At 35.4% G+C, this 19,712-nt stretch overlaps 1 protein-coding gene across 1 annotated transcript in view; it reads right to left on the bottom strand.

Moving 5' to 3' along the window:
• Positions 1-19,712, bottom strand: part of TOP2B (DNA topoisomerase II beta) — an 88,954-nt gene that overhangs the window by 19,697 nt on the left and 49,545 nt on the right. Inside the window, exons 24-33 of the mRNA XM_027871941.1 lie at positions 18,630-18,861; positions 15,014-15,148; positions 13,816-14,016; positions 9,891-10,086; positions 9,656-9,747; positions 6,618-6,773; positions 6,384-6,467; positions 3,882-4,079; positions 2,810-2,954; positions 619-780 (exon numbers count right to left, since the gene is read on the bottom strand). Of these exons, the coding sequence (XP_027727742.1) occupies positions 619-780; positions 2,810-2,954; positions 3,882-4,079; positions 6,384-6,467; positions 6,618-6,773; positions 9,656-9,747; positions 9,891-10,086; positions 13,816-14,016; positions 15,014-15,148; positions 18,630-18,861 (1,601 nt within the window). The remainder of the gene's footprint in view (positions 1-618; positions 781-2,809; positions 2,955-3,881; positions 4,080-6,383; positions 6,468-6,617; positions 6,774-9,655; positions 9,748-9,890; positions 10,087-13,815; positions 14,017-15,013; positions 15,149-18,629; positions 18,862-19,712) is intronic.

Genomic DNA, 19,712 nt, shown 5'->3' on the forward strand with positions numbered 1-19,712 from the left:
ATTTACCCAAAGCTGGAGGAAAGCCAGGTTCCATGAGCTATGAGTATAGAGTATGGATTTACTTCCTAAGCATAGGAGAAATTCCTGTGATACAGTGTAAGGAGATATTGAAAAGAGAAAAAAAGCTCTTAGGGGGCCTAGCTCTGCCGGTATGTTTTACAATAAATAAGTCACAAGGCTGGCTACCACATGAGCCCTTTCCTCCCTAAAATGTTTTAATTCAGTAGTGTGGGGAACAGCTCCAATTTTATAATTTTTTTTTAAACTGGGACTCATTCCACAGAAATATACTCTGTAGGCAACTCTGCCAGAAAACATTTCTTTTTTAAGTGAAGGATGCTCAAAGACACAGCACTTCCCATTGAAAATTCTAGTCCATTCATTACTAATTCTGTAATGACTTGACTTTCCTATAAGTTTCTTTCTTTCTGTAACAATTATAAACTCATTTGAAATTCCCAACTCATTTTCTTCATTTAAGGTGTATTTTTATACAAGCAAAATGAATGAAGTTCTTTGGTTGAAAGAGACATCCCTAAAGAATCATTGTTTGGATGTGAACAACTAGGTATAAGCCTCTCCTATACAATATAGTGACCATAAAATATCTAGCAGTACCAGCAGCTCGTCTAAGCAGAGAATCTCTTGGAATAATCACAGGTTCGGTTTCTTCCAAGTCACTTTCTGATTTGGATTCATCATCAGACCAAGGGTTTCTTTTCTTCACTTTCTTTGCACTGGATTTACTAGAAGACAGAGGTGTTTTTCTCACCCTGGTACCTAAAATTAAGTAATTAACATATAATAGTTGAATACTCCAAACTTGTAACAACCAACAATCCTTTATCATTAATAGTAAAAAGCAAAGTAATAATATATACATTATTAGCCATATTAGATTGCCAATGATAATTTTTTAATGTAGTACCCATAAAAATTGAGAGGTTTATTCCAACAGGCTTCCACAGAAGCCTTTCTCTGATGCCTCATCCTGGTGTGGAGGTGGAACTAGGTTCTCAAATGCATTATCAATAGAAAGCAAGTTCTGCCTGGTACAAGGACACTGTGAAGGGTTTGGGAATGGGGCCCAGCAAAAGACTTTTCCAGAGATGAACATAAGTAAGTTCTGATAGGGTCATCACCTGAGGATTGGTCACCAAATGATTATTTCAATTACACTAACTCAAGAAAAAGGTCTACACTAAGGTTTAGTGAGAATTTCAATCTGCAACAGTGGATAGATTATCACACAAGGAGGGCCCAAATCTCTGGATCCTACTCTTAAAATAAAACACAGTTTAAAAGCAATCTAACTTCTTTCCCCAATATAACCAGTTCTTCTTACTGTCATCCCCACTAGCTATTATCTCATATCTCTCCTCTCTTTTGTGGCTACACTCCTTGAGAAGCTAGTCTGCAAGAGATGTCTCTACATCCTTTCTTCTCACTCTCATCTTTCTACAATCTGGCTTCCAACCTCATCATTCTACCAAAACTCCTCTCTCCAAAGATACCAGTGATCTCTTAGTTGCCAGATCCAATGGCCTTCTCTCAGTCCTCATTCTCCTTGACCTCTGACACTGTTGATCACTCTCTCCTCCTTGATACTCTTTTCTCTCTAGGTTTTCAGGGCACTCTCTCTCCTGATTCTCCTCCTACCTGACCACTTCTTTTCAGCCTTTTGCTAGATCTTCTTCTAGGTCATGTTCTCTACAGGTAACCTCCAAGGCTCTGTCCTAGGCCTTCCATCTATTCTCTCTCTATGCTATATTACTTGATGATTACATCTGCAGCCATGGTTTTAATGATCACCTCTATGCTAATGATTCTCAAATCTACCTCACCTGCCCCAACCTCTCTGTTGATCTCCAAACTTACATCTCTAACTGCCTATTAGACATCTCAAATTGTATATCTAGTAGATATCCAAAAGTTAACAAGTCCAAAACTGAACTCATTATCTTTCTCCTGAAACTGTCATTCTTCCTAACTTTCCTATTACGGTTAAGGGTACCACCATCCTCTCAGTCACACAGGCTCAAAACCTAGATGTCATCAATTCTTCACTCTCACTTCTCATATCCAGTGTGTTTTTACCTTCATAATATCTTGCATAGATGTCCCTCTGTCTCCTTTGATGCTGCTACCACCTGATGTAGGCCATAATCACCTCCTGTTTGGAATACTGCAATAGTATCCCCACTCTAGCCCATCCTCCACTCAGCTGGCACAATGACTTTCCTAAAGCACAGGTCTGACTAAGTCCCTCCCTTACTTAATAAACTGCAGTGGTTCCATATAGCCTCCAGGATCAAATATTAAATCTTTCATTGGCCATTCAAAGTCTCACCTTTCCAGTCTTCTTACATCTTACACCCCCACCATTTACTCTACAACCACGTGACACTGGCCTCCTCACTAGACACACCATCTTCCAACTCCAGGCATTTTCTCTGGTTATCCCCCATGTCTGGAATGTTTTTTTTTTTCCTTCCTCATATCCACTTCCTGCCTCTCGTCAAGTCCTAGCTAAAATCTACCTTCTATGAGAAGCCTTTCCCCATCTCCCTTAATTTCAGTGCTTTCCCTCTGTTGATCATCTCCAGATTATCCTGTCTATAGCTTGTCTGTACATCAGCATTTATGTGTTGTTCTCTTCAACTAGACTGAACTCTTTGAGAGCAGGGGACTGTCTTCTGCCCTTCTTTGTACCTGCAACACTTAGCAGCCTTATTAGGACATATTAGGCACTTAACAAATGTTGATTTACTGAGACAGCTTTAATTATTTTTATATATAAACAGCTCACCCGGCTCCTTTTTCTCCCTTTTGGGTTTGGGTCCTTTAGGTGCAGGAGTAGATGTTGTCAACGAATCTTCTCCTGCACCTTCTGCTGGTGCTCCACCTAATTCATCATCAAATTCCACTTTTACCACAGTAGCATCAAGATCACCCTAAATATGAGAAAGGAAATTGAAGATAAAAAGATGTACAAGAAGATATTGCTATCACTACCTGCTGTAGAATGTACTGGCATCTAATGTATCATCTGTAAATGTTACCAATTGATAGGAAAAGCATCCTGAGATCGCAATGGACAGGTGGAGACCATAAGCAGAAGAATTTGTGGCTTAATTTCACCTGGCACTGTGGCAAATGATACTGCTTGCTGGTACAATTCACAGATCTCTGTATATAACGTGTCCTCTCTCAAGCAAAAATGGGGCACTTGGCTTTTTCAGCATGAAAGGCACTTTCAGGCTGGTAATTATGCAAATTGACTAACTCTTTTAAGATTCCAAAGCAAAGTTCTGAATACGCTATGGCTGCATAAGGGATATCATCCAGGAAATGCATGAACAGAGAAGGTAGGTGATTAGTTATGCATCAAGAGCAAGGGACAACAGATGGACAGCCCAACTGCTATTCTAGTAACCAAAGAATGTTAAATAGTTTGGAGGAAGGTCTCCAAAGCAAATCCTCTATGAAAGATTTATAGGAAAACATGGTACACAAGAGATACTCATATGTTGATGAGATTTTTGGATCAGCTGACATAATGTATTTATTGATTATAGTCTTACATTGAAAATTCTTGATATAATTATGTTTGATATTTTTCCCTTTTTAAAATCTGAATTCAATTGTTTTTACCTGGATGTGGCTCTTAACTATTTTTGAACCCCATAAGAAAGGATTCCCTCTATCTCACTTAGCATTATCAACCGGAATATGGAACAAAAATTTAAAGATAGAGTGAAAAAACAAAGTTGAATAATGTAACCACCACATAATGGCTTAATTATTCTTCATATTTTACCAACACAATGAGCTCTACCAGCCTGAATGGATTAAAGTAAGAGGTGCACATTTTTACCCACCTTCTTCTTCTTTAGCAACTTTTTGCTGGCATCAGCCTTCATGGCAGAGGTAATCTGTGGAATGATCCTTCTGCCATGGGGCGAGGGCATGGTCTCTTCCAGCTGAAGTTTCTTTATCTTGGGTTTGCCAACTTTACCCTTTATCGCTTTGCCACTCATCCCAGCCAAAGCATCCTCTCGTTCTTGGGCCTCCACTTTCTAAGGAGTAATCATAAGACAGTGACAAAACTGAAAGATTGCCTCGTGAAGAAAAATCACTGTAACTACAGTAAGATAACTTTTACAAAAAAAGTGATAAAAGATTCCATTATAGAACACATTAAATTCTGTCCTGCATAAGATGGTGAAAAGAACATTGGCCAAGAGATCAGACAACCTGGATTCTCAATCACCCTCTGCCACTCTATGACATTAGGCAAGGTAAACCCGTTCTGGGACTCATTTTTCCCATCTAAATGAGAAGCCTGGGTGGGATGATCTCTAAGATCCTTCAAATTACTTAACTTTATGGTTTTATGATATTTTGGAACAAGATCTCTACATTTTTCAGAAGAAACTAAAATATTATCTAGATTTACCAGATTCATAGCAAGTAATCAACAAATATGGTCTTAATCACGGTAGTCAAGTTATATCTACTTGCTTAGATATAAGGAAAAGAAGAAAATGTCTAAAACAAAAGATTTCATAAACAAAATGGTTCACATCTTATTTCAGTAACAAGGTGGACAGAAAAATTATGACAAAATGAAAAGGCATCAATCTAGCAATGCTCTGGATGAGAGAATGATTATTCTCAGCACTGTTATTCACATTAAAAAAGGAGCCTTCCTTTTATCATGAAAATCCTTCAGAAGAGATTATTTTAAAATCTTTGGGAAAGGAGCCCTTATAGATGCCTGGCAGATTCTCTTTCCCAAGTATAAAGGAAAAGGGAGGTTTTAAAATGTTTCACAGAATGGCTCATAAGAGATTTACTTTTGTTTACAAATCACTAGACTCAATGATATAACATTCCTCGACTCAATACAAAACCACCTTTCCAGAGTTACAAATCCTAAAACCATCAAACCTTGGGAAAAGAAATTGGTGTGTAAGGCAAGAAATTGCTCTGAACTCAAAGGAAAACAGAAGAGTTTTCCCTGAGCTACTATAGGGCAAAGTCAAAAAATAAAGAAAGGGCAAATTCAAAAAATAAAGAAATTAAAACTGCTGAAACAATTCTCACCATTTTCATAGGAACAGGTCAAATTTAAAGAAAGCCTGGATTATTACTATCAGAATTTTTTTCATTTTCTCTGAATTTTCAAATGAATGTTTCATTCGTTGTGATGTTTTAAAATGTGTATTTTCAATGGAAAGGAATCTCTGAGATAATAATTGCAATCAATAGGAAATTATAGTTCAATTTATATAAATTTTATTTATGAATGTTTCCCAATCTAAGAAGTCAGATAATCCAAAAATAAGGTGACAAGATTTAGATAATATATACTTGCCTAATATATCTACATTATAATATATCTAATAATATCTAATATAAATATCTATTATATTAGATAAATATATCTAAAAACACATACATAAAAATATATTTCAGTATATTCAATGTTTAAAAAACCATGAAAGTTTTATTTCTGGCTCTTCATTAAAAGTCAGATTATATCACACTATTCTGATTAGCTATAATTTTTAATGAGTTAAAGCTTTAAAGGATTCACTATTTTTATAAAATTCTTCAAAAGTTTACCTCTTATTCTAGATTTTAACCTGGGACTTCTATAAGAAAGACCTTTGAGAAATTATCACCTTCTAACATTTTAGGGGAAAGCTTTACTTTCTCTTCTCATGTAGCATTTACATGAAATTATGTAAGAAGTTTAATTGAATTTACACGGTAGAATGTAACCTCTTGTTGGAGAAGGAAATAGCAAATCACTCCAGTATCTTTGTTAAGAAAACCCCAAATGGGGTCATAAAGAGTCGGACACCACTAATAGACAAAACGACTTCTACTTTTTTATCTAGAGTTCACATGAAATTACGTAAGAAATTTAACTGAAATTATATGCCTAGAAGGCAGATATTCTCTCTCACTGTTATATTCATACCCCCAGCACTAAATACAGTGCCTGATACATAGACAGTGCTTAATAAGCCCATGTTCATTCAATTAGAAGTAAAAGAGTCTTCCTTCCTGGCTAAAGATTACAGTCAGGTTGACTCAGATGTCTGGATTAATTTCACTCTAAATTTTCACTCCAAATATATGGTTTGTATATTCATCAGAATAGAAATATACTTTATGTTCAAGTTCAAGTTTCTTTAAGCTTAATTTTAGCGCCTATTACTAATCACATTAAACCTCTTTAAAAAAAAAAAAAACTACACACAGATGGCACTGTAAGACACCTCCAACATGATCTAGTCCAAAATTAAGTTTAATCCTTGTCCTCTAAATATTCATTCTCAAAATCAATTTCCATATAGACTAAAACATACATCAAGTTCTTCAACAAAAGCTGCTAAATCTTCTTTCCAGAGATCTGAAGGAGATTTTCTTTTAAGGTCATTGAGGTCTCTCCCCTAAAATAAAAATATAACAGGTAACTACAAAGTTTTGTATGGCCTTTTAAAACTTACAATAAAACACAACATGAAATGCTGTATTGATAGAAAACAGGGATACTGATAACACTGACATAGTTTGAAATATTTACTGCACAGAATTCATACTTTTGTATCTCTCTGTTTAATCAGTTCTTCAACCTTTTCTTTAGTAAGACACCACAAAGACATATTTAAGATGTAGTTAAAATCAGGGCCTGAGGTAGTGCCCGAGTCAGAGGAACCATCATCACGCTGGTTCTGTGTTTCTTCCTCTTCCGCTGCCTGCAAAGAAAAAAAAAGCAATTAAACTTTCCATAGTCTCCCGTACATTAGTAGCACATACTTAAAGTACTAAATAATCATTATAATGACTTAATGGTTCTCCCTCGGGGCAGGAGGTGGTAGGGGAAGAATAGTACCTAGAAGTATATTTTGGATTATTTTAAAAGTGTTTCCTATTAAAAAGCTAAACTTTGCTTACAAAGAGATTCAATCTTAAGAAGAATAATATGTTCATGTCACAATTTATTCAGGAAACTGATATAGATAGAATTAGTCAAACTATTAAGCCATGAAGAAAAATAATCTAATGACTGATGGTTGAGCCTCAATACAGACCAATTAACTATAGACCCCCGCCCTCTCCCTGAAAGTTGTCAGATGTTCATATTAGGGAGTGAATGTGTAATTTAAAATTTAAAATTTTTGCCTGATACATTATAAAATGGAAAATGTTTTGCAATAACATTTATAATAACTATACTCAGGTGTATTTTCTATCTAGTTTAGAAATTTTATTAATCATCTGATAATTTAGAGACAAGAGAAAGTTCATTAAGAATTTAGTAAGGAATTAAGAACCAGATTAATGAGTTAGCAGAATAAGAATTAGCAAAGTTATGCTAAAATTTTTATTTATAAAATTATTTTTTACATAAGATTTCCCCCCAAAAAAAGACCTAAATCAAACATGCTGATACTACTTTTCAGATAGCAAATAATTTTTCTATGTGTAACAAAGTTAATATTAAAAATTAATTGTTGCTCAATTTAATTTCTATTGCCATTGTATGTGTCAGAACAGTTAATAAGTTGTCGTTTTAAATATAGAAGGGCAATCTAATTACAAATATATGATGCTTCAGCACATAAGTATATTAACCAAGTGCTAAGAAAAAATAAGTAAGAAATATGATGTGGTTTAATCTATCATTGCTATTGTATTGATGAATGAGAATTATCCATTGATAATCCTTTTGCTAATATTAATTATTCAGCAATTCCATGGGTTTTTTAAACATTTCAAAAAACATAATAATATGAATTTATATTTTGGTTATAAGTTATTATTAAAATTCATTTCACAATGTGCCACCAAATCAGATGTGGATATATTTTTACTAAAACTCTTTTTGGACTGAGCTCTGGTGATTCACAAAGCATATTTTGTGGGATATTTAAATAAAAGTATAATTACCAGTGACACCAGCAATGTAATTCATCCTGACACTTTTAGAAATCTGTTTTTAAAGATCCATATTTATTTATTTGTTTGTTTGTCTTTTAAATGGCAGCCTCTCAATCACTTCCCCAAATGTTATTTTAAAAAATAATTTTGTTAGTATGGATGGATGCCTTTTGGAAAAACTAAAATTAGGAACAAAAAGCAGTCTCTCCTACTGTCCCAAATCCCCCAGGTTACATGTAATTGAGATGAAACCCAGCAGTAAGTTGTGCCCATTAAATAACTGTACTGCTTGCAGCACTATCAGCTGGACATTCTCATGACTGGAGCCACTTTTGTCCTTTACACTAAAAAAATCAAATTCAGTGTTTTACTAATATTATTCCCCTGATTTCATTTGAACCAACAATTAAAAGGATGGATGTTGTAATTGCAACAACTCAGCGTAATTTAAGGGTGGGGAAGAGGAGAAGAAGAGGGTCAAGACAGAACATGAGGAAAGACAGATGAGAGCAAGACTGAGAAAATGAGAGGGTAAAAATCAAAATGAGCACAATCACAGGAAAACAGATTGCTTGGCTCATTGTAATTCACTCGGGATTTGTTCCACCCTGGCCACTCTCTTTTCCTAACCTTTATAATCTATTAATCTGTATTTTCAACCACTATATTACACAATTCATTTAAAATTTGATTACTCTAAGGAATCCTATTGACTACACATTGGAAAAAAAAAGTCACATAATGTAGATAAAAACAAATAGTATGATTTGATGAAAATTGTAAAGACATCATGATTGAGAACTTTTAAGAATAAGGAAAATTTAAGTTTCCATTCAGTTAGAATTGTCATATCCATAGATATATTTCAACAAGATGTTAAAATTATATTACTGGTTTTGTATATACACATAGGATCAACCAAAGCTTTCTAACACTAGTTTTTTATATCTCCTCACTTCTTCATATTTGTGTTCCCAATCATAATGTTTTCCTAACATTTTTAAAGACCGTTACAGAGTAATAATGTTCAACCTTTCAATATTCCATTTGTTGAACGGATATTGCATGTTTTTGTGATCTGTAGTATATAGCTCAGTTAGTAGCCTTTCAATATGAGCTCCCAAAGTTCAAGTCCCTGGAGAAAATCCTTTACAGAACCAAGCTCAGGGCACGCATAGTAGGGACTCAATAAACACTTGGCTACTCCTAATGAGCTTAGCACCTGTCGTGCTCCCAACGTGAACCAGGACCAGACCAAATGAGTGGTGGCTGACTGCCATGTCACGGCTATGTCACAAATACAGTGTAAAAGCTTGCGTGCTACCAGTCCAACTCTCTAACAACAGACATGCACCTCACCAAACCACCACCACCACCACAACTGACACCCTGATTGGCAAGCTCAGGAAAAAGGCCAAGGAGACTGAGCTACCTTCTCACACCTGGAGTGATTGCTCCAGGTCAAGGCTGAATCACACTGGCAAAGGGCTTTGGGGTGGGTGTGCACTGCAAATCCCTGTGCTGTATCTGTTCTGGGGATAAACATAAGACTTAGTCTCCAGAAAGCACAATTCAGCACCTTGAGCAGCACTAAAGTGACATAACAATACTTAGGGTTGGAGCTGGGGTTTCCACTGTTTGCTTGAGGGGGTGTTTTTAAAAGCTTCTCTGAATGTCTTTTTCTCCAAATGATTACCTTTTCTTGTGCTTCTTTCCAGGCTTTCACTGGGTCAGATTCATAACCTCTCTGGACTAACATTTGAATCAAATCTCTCTTTGACCTATTCTCTATGTGAGGGAAAAATAAAATTAGGATCAAGAAAAGAGTTTCATTTTGTATTTGTTTATATTCTACTGATCAAAATGTGTTCTATTAATAAAGTTTTTTTCCACTTTAACTAATGTTCCAATTTTTAAAAATTTCATCTTACCTATAGTGATTTTCCCTTGTATCTTCTCTAGAATGAAGCGAGCTTGATTGTTTAGCTTGGTGGATTCTGCCCCCAACATTCCCACAAGCCACTCCTTACGTAAACTATAATAATTTAACCTTAAATCAAAGAACTCCTTCAGAATATCTTGTACAGTCTCATACTTCTTCAGACATCCCATATGGTCAAACAGCACCTATTCAAAATAAAAGTTTTTAAATAAATTAACTACATATTTCTATATTAGCTTACATATTTCCTTATTTTTCAACTGTTCTATTTGTCAACCTAAACTCAACTTATGTGAACAATGCTCAACCCCAAAATTCATTAAAATAACAAGATTTCAAAAACATTTCTCTAAATATCCCCATGGAAGCCATACGAAAGAAACCTGAAAAATTAAAATAAACAAAACCATTACAGCATTTGCAGTAATGACATTTGTTTAACTAAGAACACTTTCTTTCCAAAATTTCTATAAAGTCTCCAGAGAAATTTTCCTCTTAGCCTAACATTCTCCATTATTATTTTTCTATCCAAAGATTTTTTCTGAAGCCTGAAAAAAAAATGCTCACTTAAAAATTGAGACATATGCCACATATTCCAAGACATTATTTGCCTTTCCATGGACTTTCTTTTTGGACTCCACATCATGTTCAAATTTGGCCATTCTCACTCAGTCAATGGAGCAATGCCTCCCCAACATTTTTCTTCCTCTCTGCCTTCAACTCCTCCATGAACCTTTCTGACTACTTGACTTAACATGACCGCTTCATACACACAGTCACAGAGTCAGAGATCTAAAGCCAGAAACAACCTCAAAGACCATCTAGTCCAGCTCCCTAATTTCACAGAAGGGGATACGAACACCCATGAGGCCACGTGATGTCTCCAAGGTCACGTGAGCAGTAAGCACCACAGGAGAGATATGAACCCAAGTTTTCTGTTTCTAGTTCCCAGTTATCAGGGATTAGGCTGAACCAGTAATGATCCCTATGGCATACTCCCTAGAACATGATTTTTTAAAAAATTCATTTATTATTAGTCTCATTAGCACTTTTCCTCCTTTTTTCATCCTTTATTTTAAGGGATTTTTTCGGAGAGAGTATGGGAGGAGGAATACATTGGAAAATAAAGGTGACATAAAAATAGAAGATACTAATAATTTTTTTAAAAAATTAATCCCTGATAGCAGATGTTTACATGATGTTGCTTTTTGCTATAAAAGTAGATAGAAGGAAAATTCCAGTTATTTGAGGTTCTGATTGTTTGGATTCTGAAAAGTTCAAAGTTCTGTTTGCTTCAGTTGACTCTACATGGCTCAGCTCTTGAGAGCGCTCTGAGGGCAGGTACTCTGGGTCCCTGGGAGCGGTTTAGAAAGAAGGCTAAAAAAAGAGGCCTTTTTTTTTTTAAAAAAAAAGAACTAACACATCAAGGCCTCCAAGGCTGAGGCTGAAACAGAACCTGGATGCAAATAACAGAAAGAAGAATGCTAGAATAGCAGGAGGCACATGTCAAGGTCCTTTGATTCATTTCCAGTATTGTTTCTGAACACAAAGGTAGGGGTGTGGAAATGGTAGCAACTAGAGCAAAAAAAATAAGGAGAACATCTGGTGTGTGTAGGTAACACATGAATTTATGTGTCTGTTACATAAGTTTGTGTATATATTTCTTAAAGCATACTAGAGATATGTAAAATGACAGTACTACATAATTAAATTCTACTCCAATTATTTCATATATATCTTTACAGAGAGGCTAGATACCTGTGTATAAATTAAGTCAATGAGTTTCCTTTTCCAGGAATTTTTGGTTGCTTTTATTATATGTGAGAGTATAATATATTAAATATAAAATATATAACTTTCTATATATAAAACATATTATATAAATATATACACATTTGTGTTTACACTATTATATAAGCATGCATATATACATGTATTACACATATGTATACTATATATATACACACACACACACACACACAAATGTACTCATAACTATATCTATATATCTATATATCTATATATCTATATATCTATATATATATATATATAAATAATAAGCAATGAGCAATGAGCACGCATGGTAGAGTAGATAGAGAGCCAGCCTTGGAGTCAAGAAGACCTGGGCTCAAATCTGAGCTCTGGCATACATTGGCTCTATGACCCTGGCAAGTCACTGAACCTCTACTGTCCAAAGCAACTCTAAGACAAGAGTTTTTAACTTAGCATCTATAAACTTGTATGAGGGGGATTATTTTTCACTGACCTCAGTAAAATTGGGGTCCCTAGGGTCCCCCAGACAGATAAAGAAGTCTATGACAAAAAAAAGGTTAAGAACCCTTGCTCTGAGACTGTAAGTTGCAAAGAAAATGCACATCTTAGCCATTTCTAGAGGCAGTTGGTAGTGCAGTAGATAGAGGTCTGGGCCTGGAGTCAAGAAGACCTGAGTTCAGAGCCTTAGACATTTACTTCCTGTGTGACCCTGGGCAAGCCACTTAACTTGCCTGCCTGTTTCCTCAGCTGTAAAATGGAGATGATACTAATAACACCCACCTCACAGGGTTGCTGTGAAGATCAAATGAGATATTGTAAAATGCTTAGCATAGTGTCTGGCACATAGTAGGCATTATATAATGCTTATCCCTTTCCCTTGCCTCCCTCTCTTCTTTTCTTCCTTCCTGGGAGTTTCTCTGTCTGGCAGTTTGCCATACCAATGAAGTCACTGACCCAGTATCCATTCCACATACAGAGCCTCCTTCTGGCCACCTGAACACAGTAAGGGTTCTCCTGGCTCTGTGTCTTGACTCGTGCCAATCCCTATGCCTGGAAGGCCATTTTCACCTATTAAATTACTAGTTATTCTTTAAAGTCCAATTCCCTGATCCATCTGTTTTTCATCCCTACATATCTCCCCAACAAGTTTGGAACCATGTCTTATCTTAGGCTCTGTAAAGGTAAAAAGTTACAGTGCTTGATTCACAGTTGGTGTTTAATGTTTGCTGAATGAAAGAATATATCCATATACCTATATCTTTACAAGGTATGGCCATAAAGTAATGAGATACCTCTCAATCCGCAGAAACACCAACTAATCAATCAAAATACATTTACTAAAGCATCATGCATGTGACCAGCACAGTGCTAAGAACTACAACTACAAATGAGTAAATGAATAAGCATTTAAGTGCTTACTATATGCCAAGCACTATGCTAAGCACTAGAAATACAAACACAAAGAAAAACCAGAAGAGTGCTTGCCCTAAAGGAGCATTGTCTTCTATTAGAGGAGACAACATGTATATATGCAAATATAAAGAAAATGAGGTGATTTGATAGAGGGAGGGCCTGTGCAACCATGGGAACTGGGAAAGTCCTAATGGCAAAGATGGCACCTGACCTGAATCTGAGAAGGAAACTGGGCATTATTCTAAGAGGCACAGGCAAGGAGGAAGCTTATTCCAGGACAGGTCCACAGCCTGCGCCAAGGTACAAAGATGGAGAAGACAGTATTATAGATGAGGGATGGCAAGGCTAGTGGGGCCAGACCACAGAGTACAGTGCCTGGCACATATCAGGTGCTTAAATGCTTTATCCAGCTACATTGTTAAGTTATTACAGGATATACACCTATAACAACTGACATTTAAGTTTTTAAGGACATTTCTAAAAAGTTGAATAGTTCTCCCTACCAAAATTAGTAAATATTTTCACGTGAAATAATATAATAGAAATTACACAAGATATCATGACAGAAATTCTATATAATCACATATTATTATACTTCCTAAGCTAATTAATGGCCACAAACAACTTGAAGAAAAACAAACACATTTAGGCTTTTATATAACCAGTTTCAGTAAAATCAATATTTTGACACCATAAAAGAAGAGTTTAGTAAATTCAGTGTAAGTTACCATAGAATTACAAGTAAGAGTGGTCTGAAGCTTGAAGACTTTATGCAGCCCAGCAGCTTCTGCCTGCACAAGTTTTTCTTCTGTCATCTTCACCACAAATTTCACAGTTGTATCTGTATGATATTCTTTATAATCAGAAATTAATGCTGGTGTTTTGTCTGTTCCGTTCAGCATAGGTTCTAAAACCTGTTCTTTGTATACCTGCAAGAATGTTAAAATAAAAGCAGTGATTGATGTGTTACTGAAGAAAACTTCATCTTTGCTTTAAAACTTGAGGATTTTTCCATATAAAAATCTTAATAACTGTCTTTCTACCCTAATTTTCATTAAAACGAATGTGTTCAAATACTTTTAAAGATTTAATAATATTTTGATTACACAACTGTCCCTTGTTGATTTACTAGCTAAGGAATTCAGAAGTCTCTCATGTCATAAGGCTTTGAATAATCATGGGAACTTCTGGAAACATTCATCTGCTTCTCACCTCAACCAAATTCTGCCCCCTCACTAAAGAAGGGACTAATAAACCTTCTCAGGAGAGAAAGAAGACAGCATAATGCAAGTCACAACTTATTGGCTTTCCTTCATTCCCAAAACAGGAAAGATACAGAGCACAAGAAGAAGTCTTTGGTATTCACCTCACACAGCTTATTTCCCCCTTTATTTCATTGCATGCTTTTAACTTTGCAATATAAGTTATGTCCCATAACATGATTTCAATGGCCATATTTTTTTAAGCCAAAACAACAATAAAAATCTACTAGATCACCAAATAAAAGCACTATTATTTTACTTTTGCCTTCTAAGTTATCAAGAGGAGAGATAAACCAAACTATGAATATACCATGAACCTTCTATGAACTTTTAAGTCGATAACAGGAAAAAACTCTATGTCCTCAATTAAGTGGCATGTGCACACATGCACACACAAGAGAGAGGGAGAGAGAGAGAGACAGACACAGAGACAGACAGACAGAGAGAAGGAGGGAGTGGGGAAGGGGAGGAGGAGCAGGACAGAGAGAGAGAAATAGAGCCCATAGACACATATTCTGAATACCATTTAGCCAAACTAAAATCCACTTTCCATACAAGGAAATCCAAATTCTACCACAGAAACTTTAAAATATTTATTAAAATTAAATTCCAAGTTTAAGAAATTGCTTAGAACTCCCAACCATGGTCATGCATTTATACTAACCTGTGTCCATGTTCTAACTGGAAGCTCTGTGATCTCTACTGTATTTCTATCCACTACAAATATTTCACCACTAACAGCGTACTGGTTCTGGCCAATTTCTTGGATTGTTCCTTTAAAATTTTTGTAGTTTGGAAGCTGTAAACACAAGTGAAGAGAACTTAGTAAATTCAAAGAAATTAGACTTTTCTTCTGTGCTCTGAATCTGTAATTTTCAAATGCTCAGTGGACTTCAATGTAAGTCTTCAATATTATTGGAGATTCAACATAACTAAAACTGAACTTCTGTTCCCCTACTCCTTCTGCCAGCCAGGCTCAGGCTACTGGTGCCAACTTACCTACTTCTTTTAATGGTACCACCATTCTCCCTGTTGTACAGGTTCAAAATATGGGTTATCTTTGAACTCTCCCCCCATTAGCTAGCTGGTCATCAAGTTGTATCAAGTCTTCTGCAACCTCTCTATAACTTTCCCTTTCATCCTATTCTCCAAATCACTATCTTAGTTCACATATGTGTTACCTTATGCACAGAGCAAAATGAACTTTCTTATGGTCTATCTCTATGGCTCTGATCTCTCTCTACTTCAAGCCACTGTCACCAGACTAACTTTTTTTTTATTAGAAAACCCTTTTGATCATGTTAAGTCCTGCTAACACACTTAAAAGGCTTCATAATGTCAAGGAAAATTTCAAACACTTTAACCAGGTATTTATTTATTCAAGACTTTCTCCCATCTAACTCCAATATATCTTTCATGGCTTATTTCTTTTTTTTTTTTTTAAAGGCAATTGGGGTTAAGTGACTTGCCCAGGGTCACACAGCTAGTAAGTGTCAAGTGTTTGGTCTGAGGGCAGATTTGAACTCAGGTCCTCCTGACTTCAGGGCCAGTGCTCTATCAACTGTGTCCATGGCTTATTTCTTAAATACTCACTTGTCCAAATCCTCTCCTCTGGACTAACCTGTTCCCCCAATATGCCTTCATTTGCCTAATCCCACTTGATCTACCAAGAATGCTCTTTCTCCCTCCTCTCTGCCCATATTGATCCTCATCTTTTTAGAACCAGGACTCTCACTTCATACCTCCTACTGGGGATATGATGCCAGATGGGACCTCTTACCTGAATATACTCTTTTTCCCCTGTAAGTTCAATAGCAATTATTTAGCAATTCGTCCTGTATTACCTTTTTCTAAAATTTTTTAATTTTTTTTTTTAATTTTTAGGCAATTGGGGTTAAGTGACTTTCCCAGGGTCACACAGCTAGTAAGTGTCAAGGGTTTGGTCTGAGGCTCTATCCACCACTCCACCTAACAGACCCCTATGTATTACCTTTTGATAACTCTTATATCAATGTCTTAGAGAGGTATTTAAGTCTTTTATTTATTCATGTGCTCATTTCTTGTTTCCTCAAACTGCAAACTACTTGAGGACATGAACTGCATCTTACACTTCTCTGTGTCTCACACAGAGTTTTGCACAAAGTAGGTTATTAAATATTATTAAATTGCATTAAGTTATTAATTATTAAATTAATTTTATTAAAATATTCAATTTTATTCATTCAATAAAAGAAACTTTAATAAAATTCCTATATCCAAAATAATTTAAAGCAAATATGGCAATCACAGAAGACAGACTTGTACTTCTATTTAAACATTCTAGAACTAGATCAATGAAGTATAAGACTTTTAAAATGACTTTTTAAAATTTATCAGATAAAGTTTTTTCTTTAATATGTCTCAGAACAAAATTTCTGATGAATTTTTAAACCACTAAAAAACACTAGAGAAAAAGGCATTTTTCTTTTAAAAAAAAATCAGCAAGGGGACAGGAGAGAAGAAGGTAAGAAAGGAAAATTAGAAGGAAAAAAAGCTTTAAATATATGGCATTCTTATTGTTAGAATCCTTACAGATTTCAAGCTATCTTACTAGTTTAGGTAGATGTATTATTCATAGCTAGGTCTGCTTATCACATTTGGTATATTTCAGAGACATGATGAGAATTAGGAAAATTGGGGTAAATGACTTTTCCTTCCCCAATTTTGTGCTGTGGAAAAGAAATCCCAATCCCTCAGGCTTCAAATTTCCTGGAGATTTGCATCTGCAATTAAGATATAAACTACCAAAGATGGCAAAGAGAAGACAGGAAGTTGCCTGAACTCTCCCCAGTTTCCTGAGGAAACAACGTTAAACAAGCCTCTAAAAGAATTTGGGAGTGACAGAATACACAGAAAGACAAAGTGAAACAATTTTCTAGCCAAAGATAACTTAGAAGGACCTCAGGAAAGGTCTGCTTCACTTGGGTAAAAGGTGAGCATAGCCCAGAATTGGCAGTGTCATCCTCCTATTGAAAAGGATACGAACAGGCAGTTTTCAGATGAAGAAATTAAAGCTATCTATAGTCATATGAAAGAATGCTCTAAATCACTATTGATTAGAGAAATGCAGATTAAAACTCTGAGGTACCATCTCACACCTATCAGATCAGCTAATATGACAGAAAAGGAAAATGGTAAATGTTGGAGATGTGGAAAAATTGGGACACTAATGCATTATTGGTGGACCTGTAAACTGATCCAACCATTCTGCAGAGCAATTTGGAACTATGCCCAAAGGGCAATCAAACTGTACATACCCTTTGATCCAGCAATACCACTACTAGGTCTGTATCCCAAAGAGATCAAAAAAAGGGAACAGGGCCTACATGTACAAAAGTATTTACAGCAACTCTCTTTGTGGTGGCAAAGAATTGGAAATTGAGGGAATGCCCATCAATTGGAGAATGGCTGAACAAATTGTGGTATATGAATCAATGGAATACTATTGTGCTATAAGAAATGACGAGCAGGTAGATTTCACAAAAATCTGGAAAGACTTACATGAGCTGATGCTGAGTTAAGTGAGCAGAACCAGGAGAACATCGTACACAGTAACAGCAACATTGTATGACAATCAACTACGATTGACTTAGCTCTTCTCAGCAACACAATGATTCAAGATAAGTCCAAAAGATTCACGATGGAAATGCTACCTACATCCAGATAATGATTTGTGGAGTCTGAATGCAGATCAAAACATACTATTTTCACTTTTTGGGGGTTTTTTTTTGTGGCTTTCCCCTTTTGTTCTGTTTCTTTTTTCACAACATGACTAATGTGGAAATATATTTAGATTATTGCACATGTATAACCTATATCAGATTGTTTGCCATATTGGGGAGGGAAGATGGGAGGGAGGGAAAAAATTTGAAACTCAAAATCTTATTAAAAAAATTAATGTATGTAATTGGAAAAAATAAAATACTATTTACCAAAAAAAAGATATAAAACTATCTTTATATCCCCAGTACATAGTTAATATTATATAAATATGTTTATTGGACACACGTTATAACAAATAAAGTTATTTAAAATATACATACCAAATCAGCTCACAAATAGGGCCTTTATTTGTATAACATACTCCAGAAGAAAAACTCTTCAACCTTTTCCAAATTATACACAGACACAGACACACACACACACACACACACACACACACACACACACACACACACACACATGTATATATACTGCTATAAACCAGAAGAAATCCAATCTTACAAATGCTAATTTATTACCATGGGATGAGGGTCCAAGCCATCCAACATCCGTCTGACATTGTTCACAATTTCTCTAGCATCATAGTTAGGAAGTTTACAGGCCCATCCAGTACCAATGCCCTCAGCACCATTTATTAAAACCATGGGAATAATAGGCATATACCACTCAGGCTCTACACGCTGGTTATCATCATAAAGGAACTTAAGTAGGTTGTCATCCACAGAAGGGAAAAGCAGCCTTGATAGAGTGCTAAGAATAAGCAGAAAACAGAATATCTGTTGAAATTCTGATAACAAAAAGTTAATAGGTACAAACTTCACTATTTTACTTATTATCCATTTATCTTTTTTGAGGAGCTTATTAGTATAAAAATTTTATATAATTGCCTCCGGCTCTTATTGTTTATATGCAATTAAACAACAGCAAAATTAAAATAAGAAAATAAAATACTTAATTTTTTCATTATCAAATACATACTTGCACTCAGATAAAAGGTTAAAATAAGAGAATTCTCCTTTGTCTACTTAGTTTTGATAAAGATAAATTCTGTCGGGGAGGAAACAACGTTAAACAAGCCTCTAAAAGAATTTGGGAGTGACAGAATACACAGAAAGACAAAGTGAAACAATTTTCTAGCCCAAGATAACTTAGAAGGACTTCAGGAAAGGTCTGCTTCACTTGGGTAAAAGGTGAGCATAGCCCAGAATTCCTTTCCAACTCTAAACCTATTAGCTCTAAACCCTTAATGATCCTTCATTTGAAGATGCTGAGTAATCTATAGATTTATCTGCACAGAAATAATAATATATGTTCCTAACATATGTAATCAATATAGTATATCCCTTCGTACTGTAAGAAAACATGATGTAATAAAGACAAGAAATTCTTAAATTCCTTAAAATTGATTTCATAAAAATGGAAACCAAAAGACTTATTCATTCTTTTGGATCAGCTTAAGGGGGTATTTAAACTATGAAACTAATTAGAAAATAATGACATGCGATATGCTGACAGAGGCACAAGTCTCCATTTTAGTTCAATACTTTACTCATTTACTCATAGAGCTTTCTCAGTCCACCTAATGCAAATTACTGCCTTTC

This window comes from Vombatus ursinus, unplaced genomic scaffold (assembly GCF_900497805.2).
Source record: "Vombatus ursinus unplaced genomic scaffold, bare-nosed wombat genome assembly UNPS02014799.1, whole genome shotgun sequence".
NCBI lineage: Eukaryota > Metazoa > Chordata > Mammalia > Diprotodontia > Vombatidae > Vombatus > Vombatus ursinus.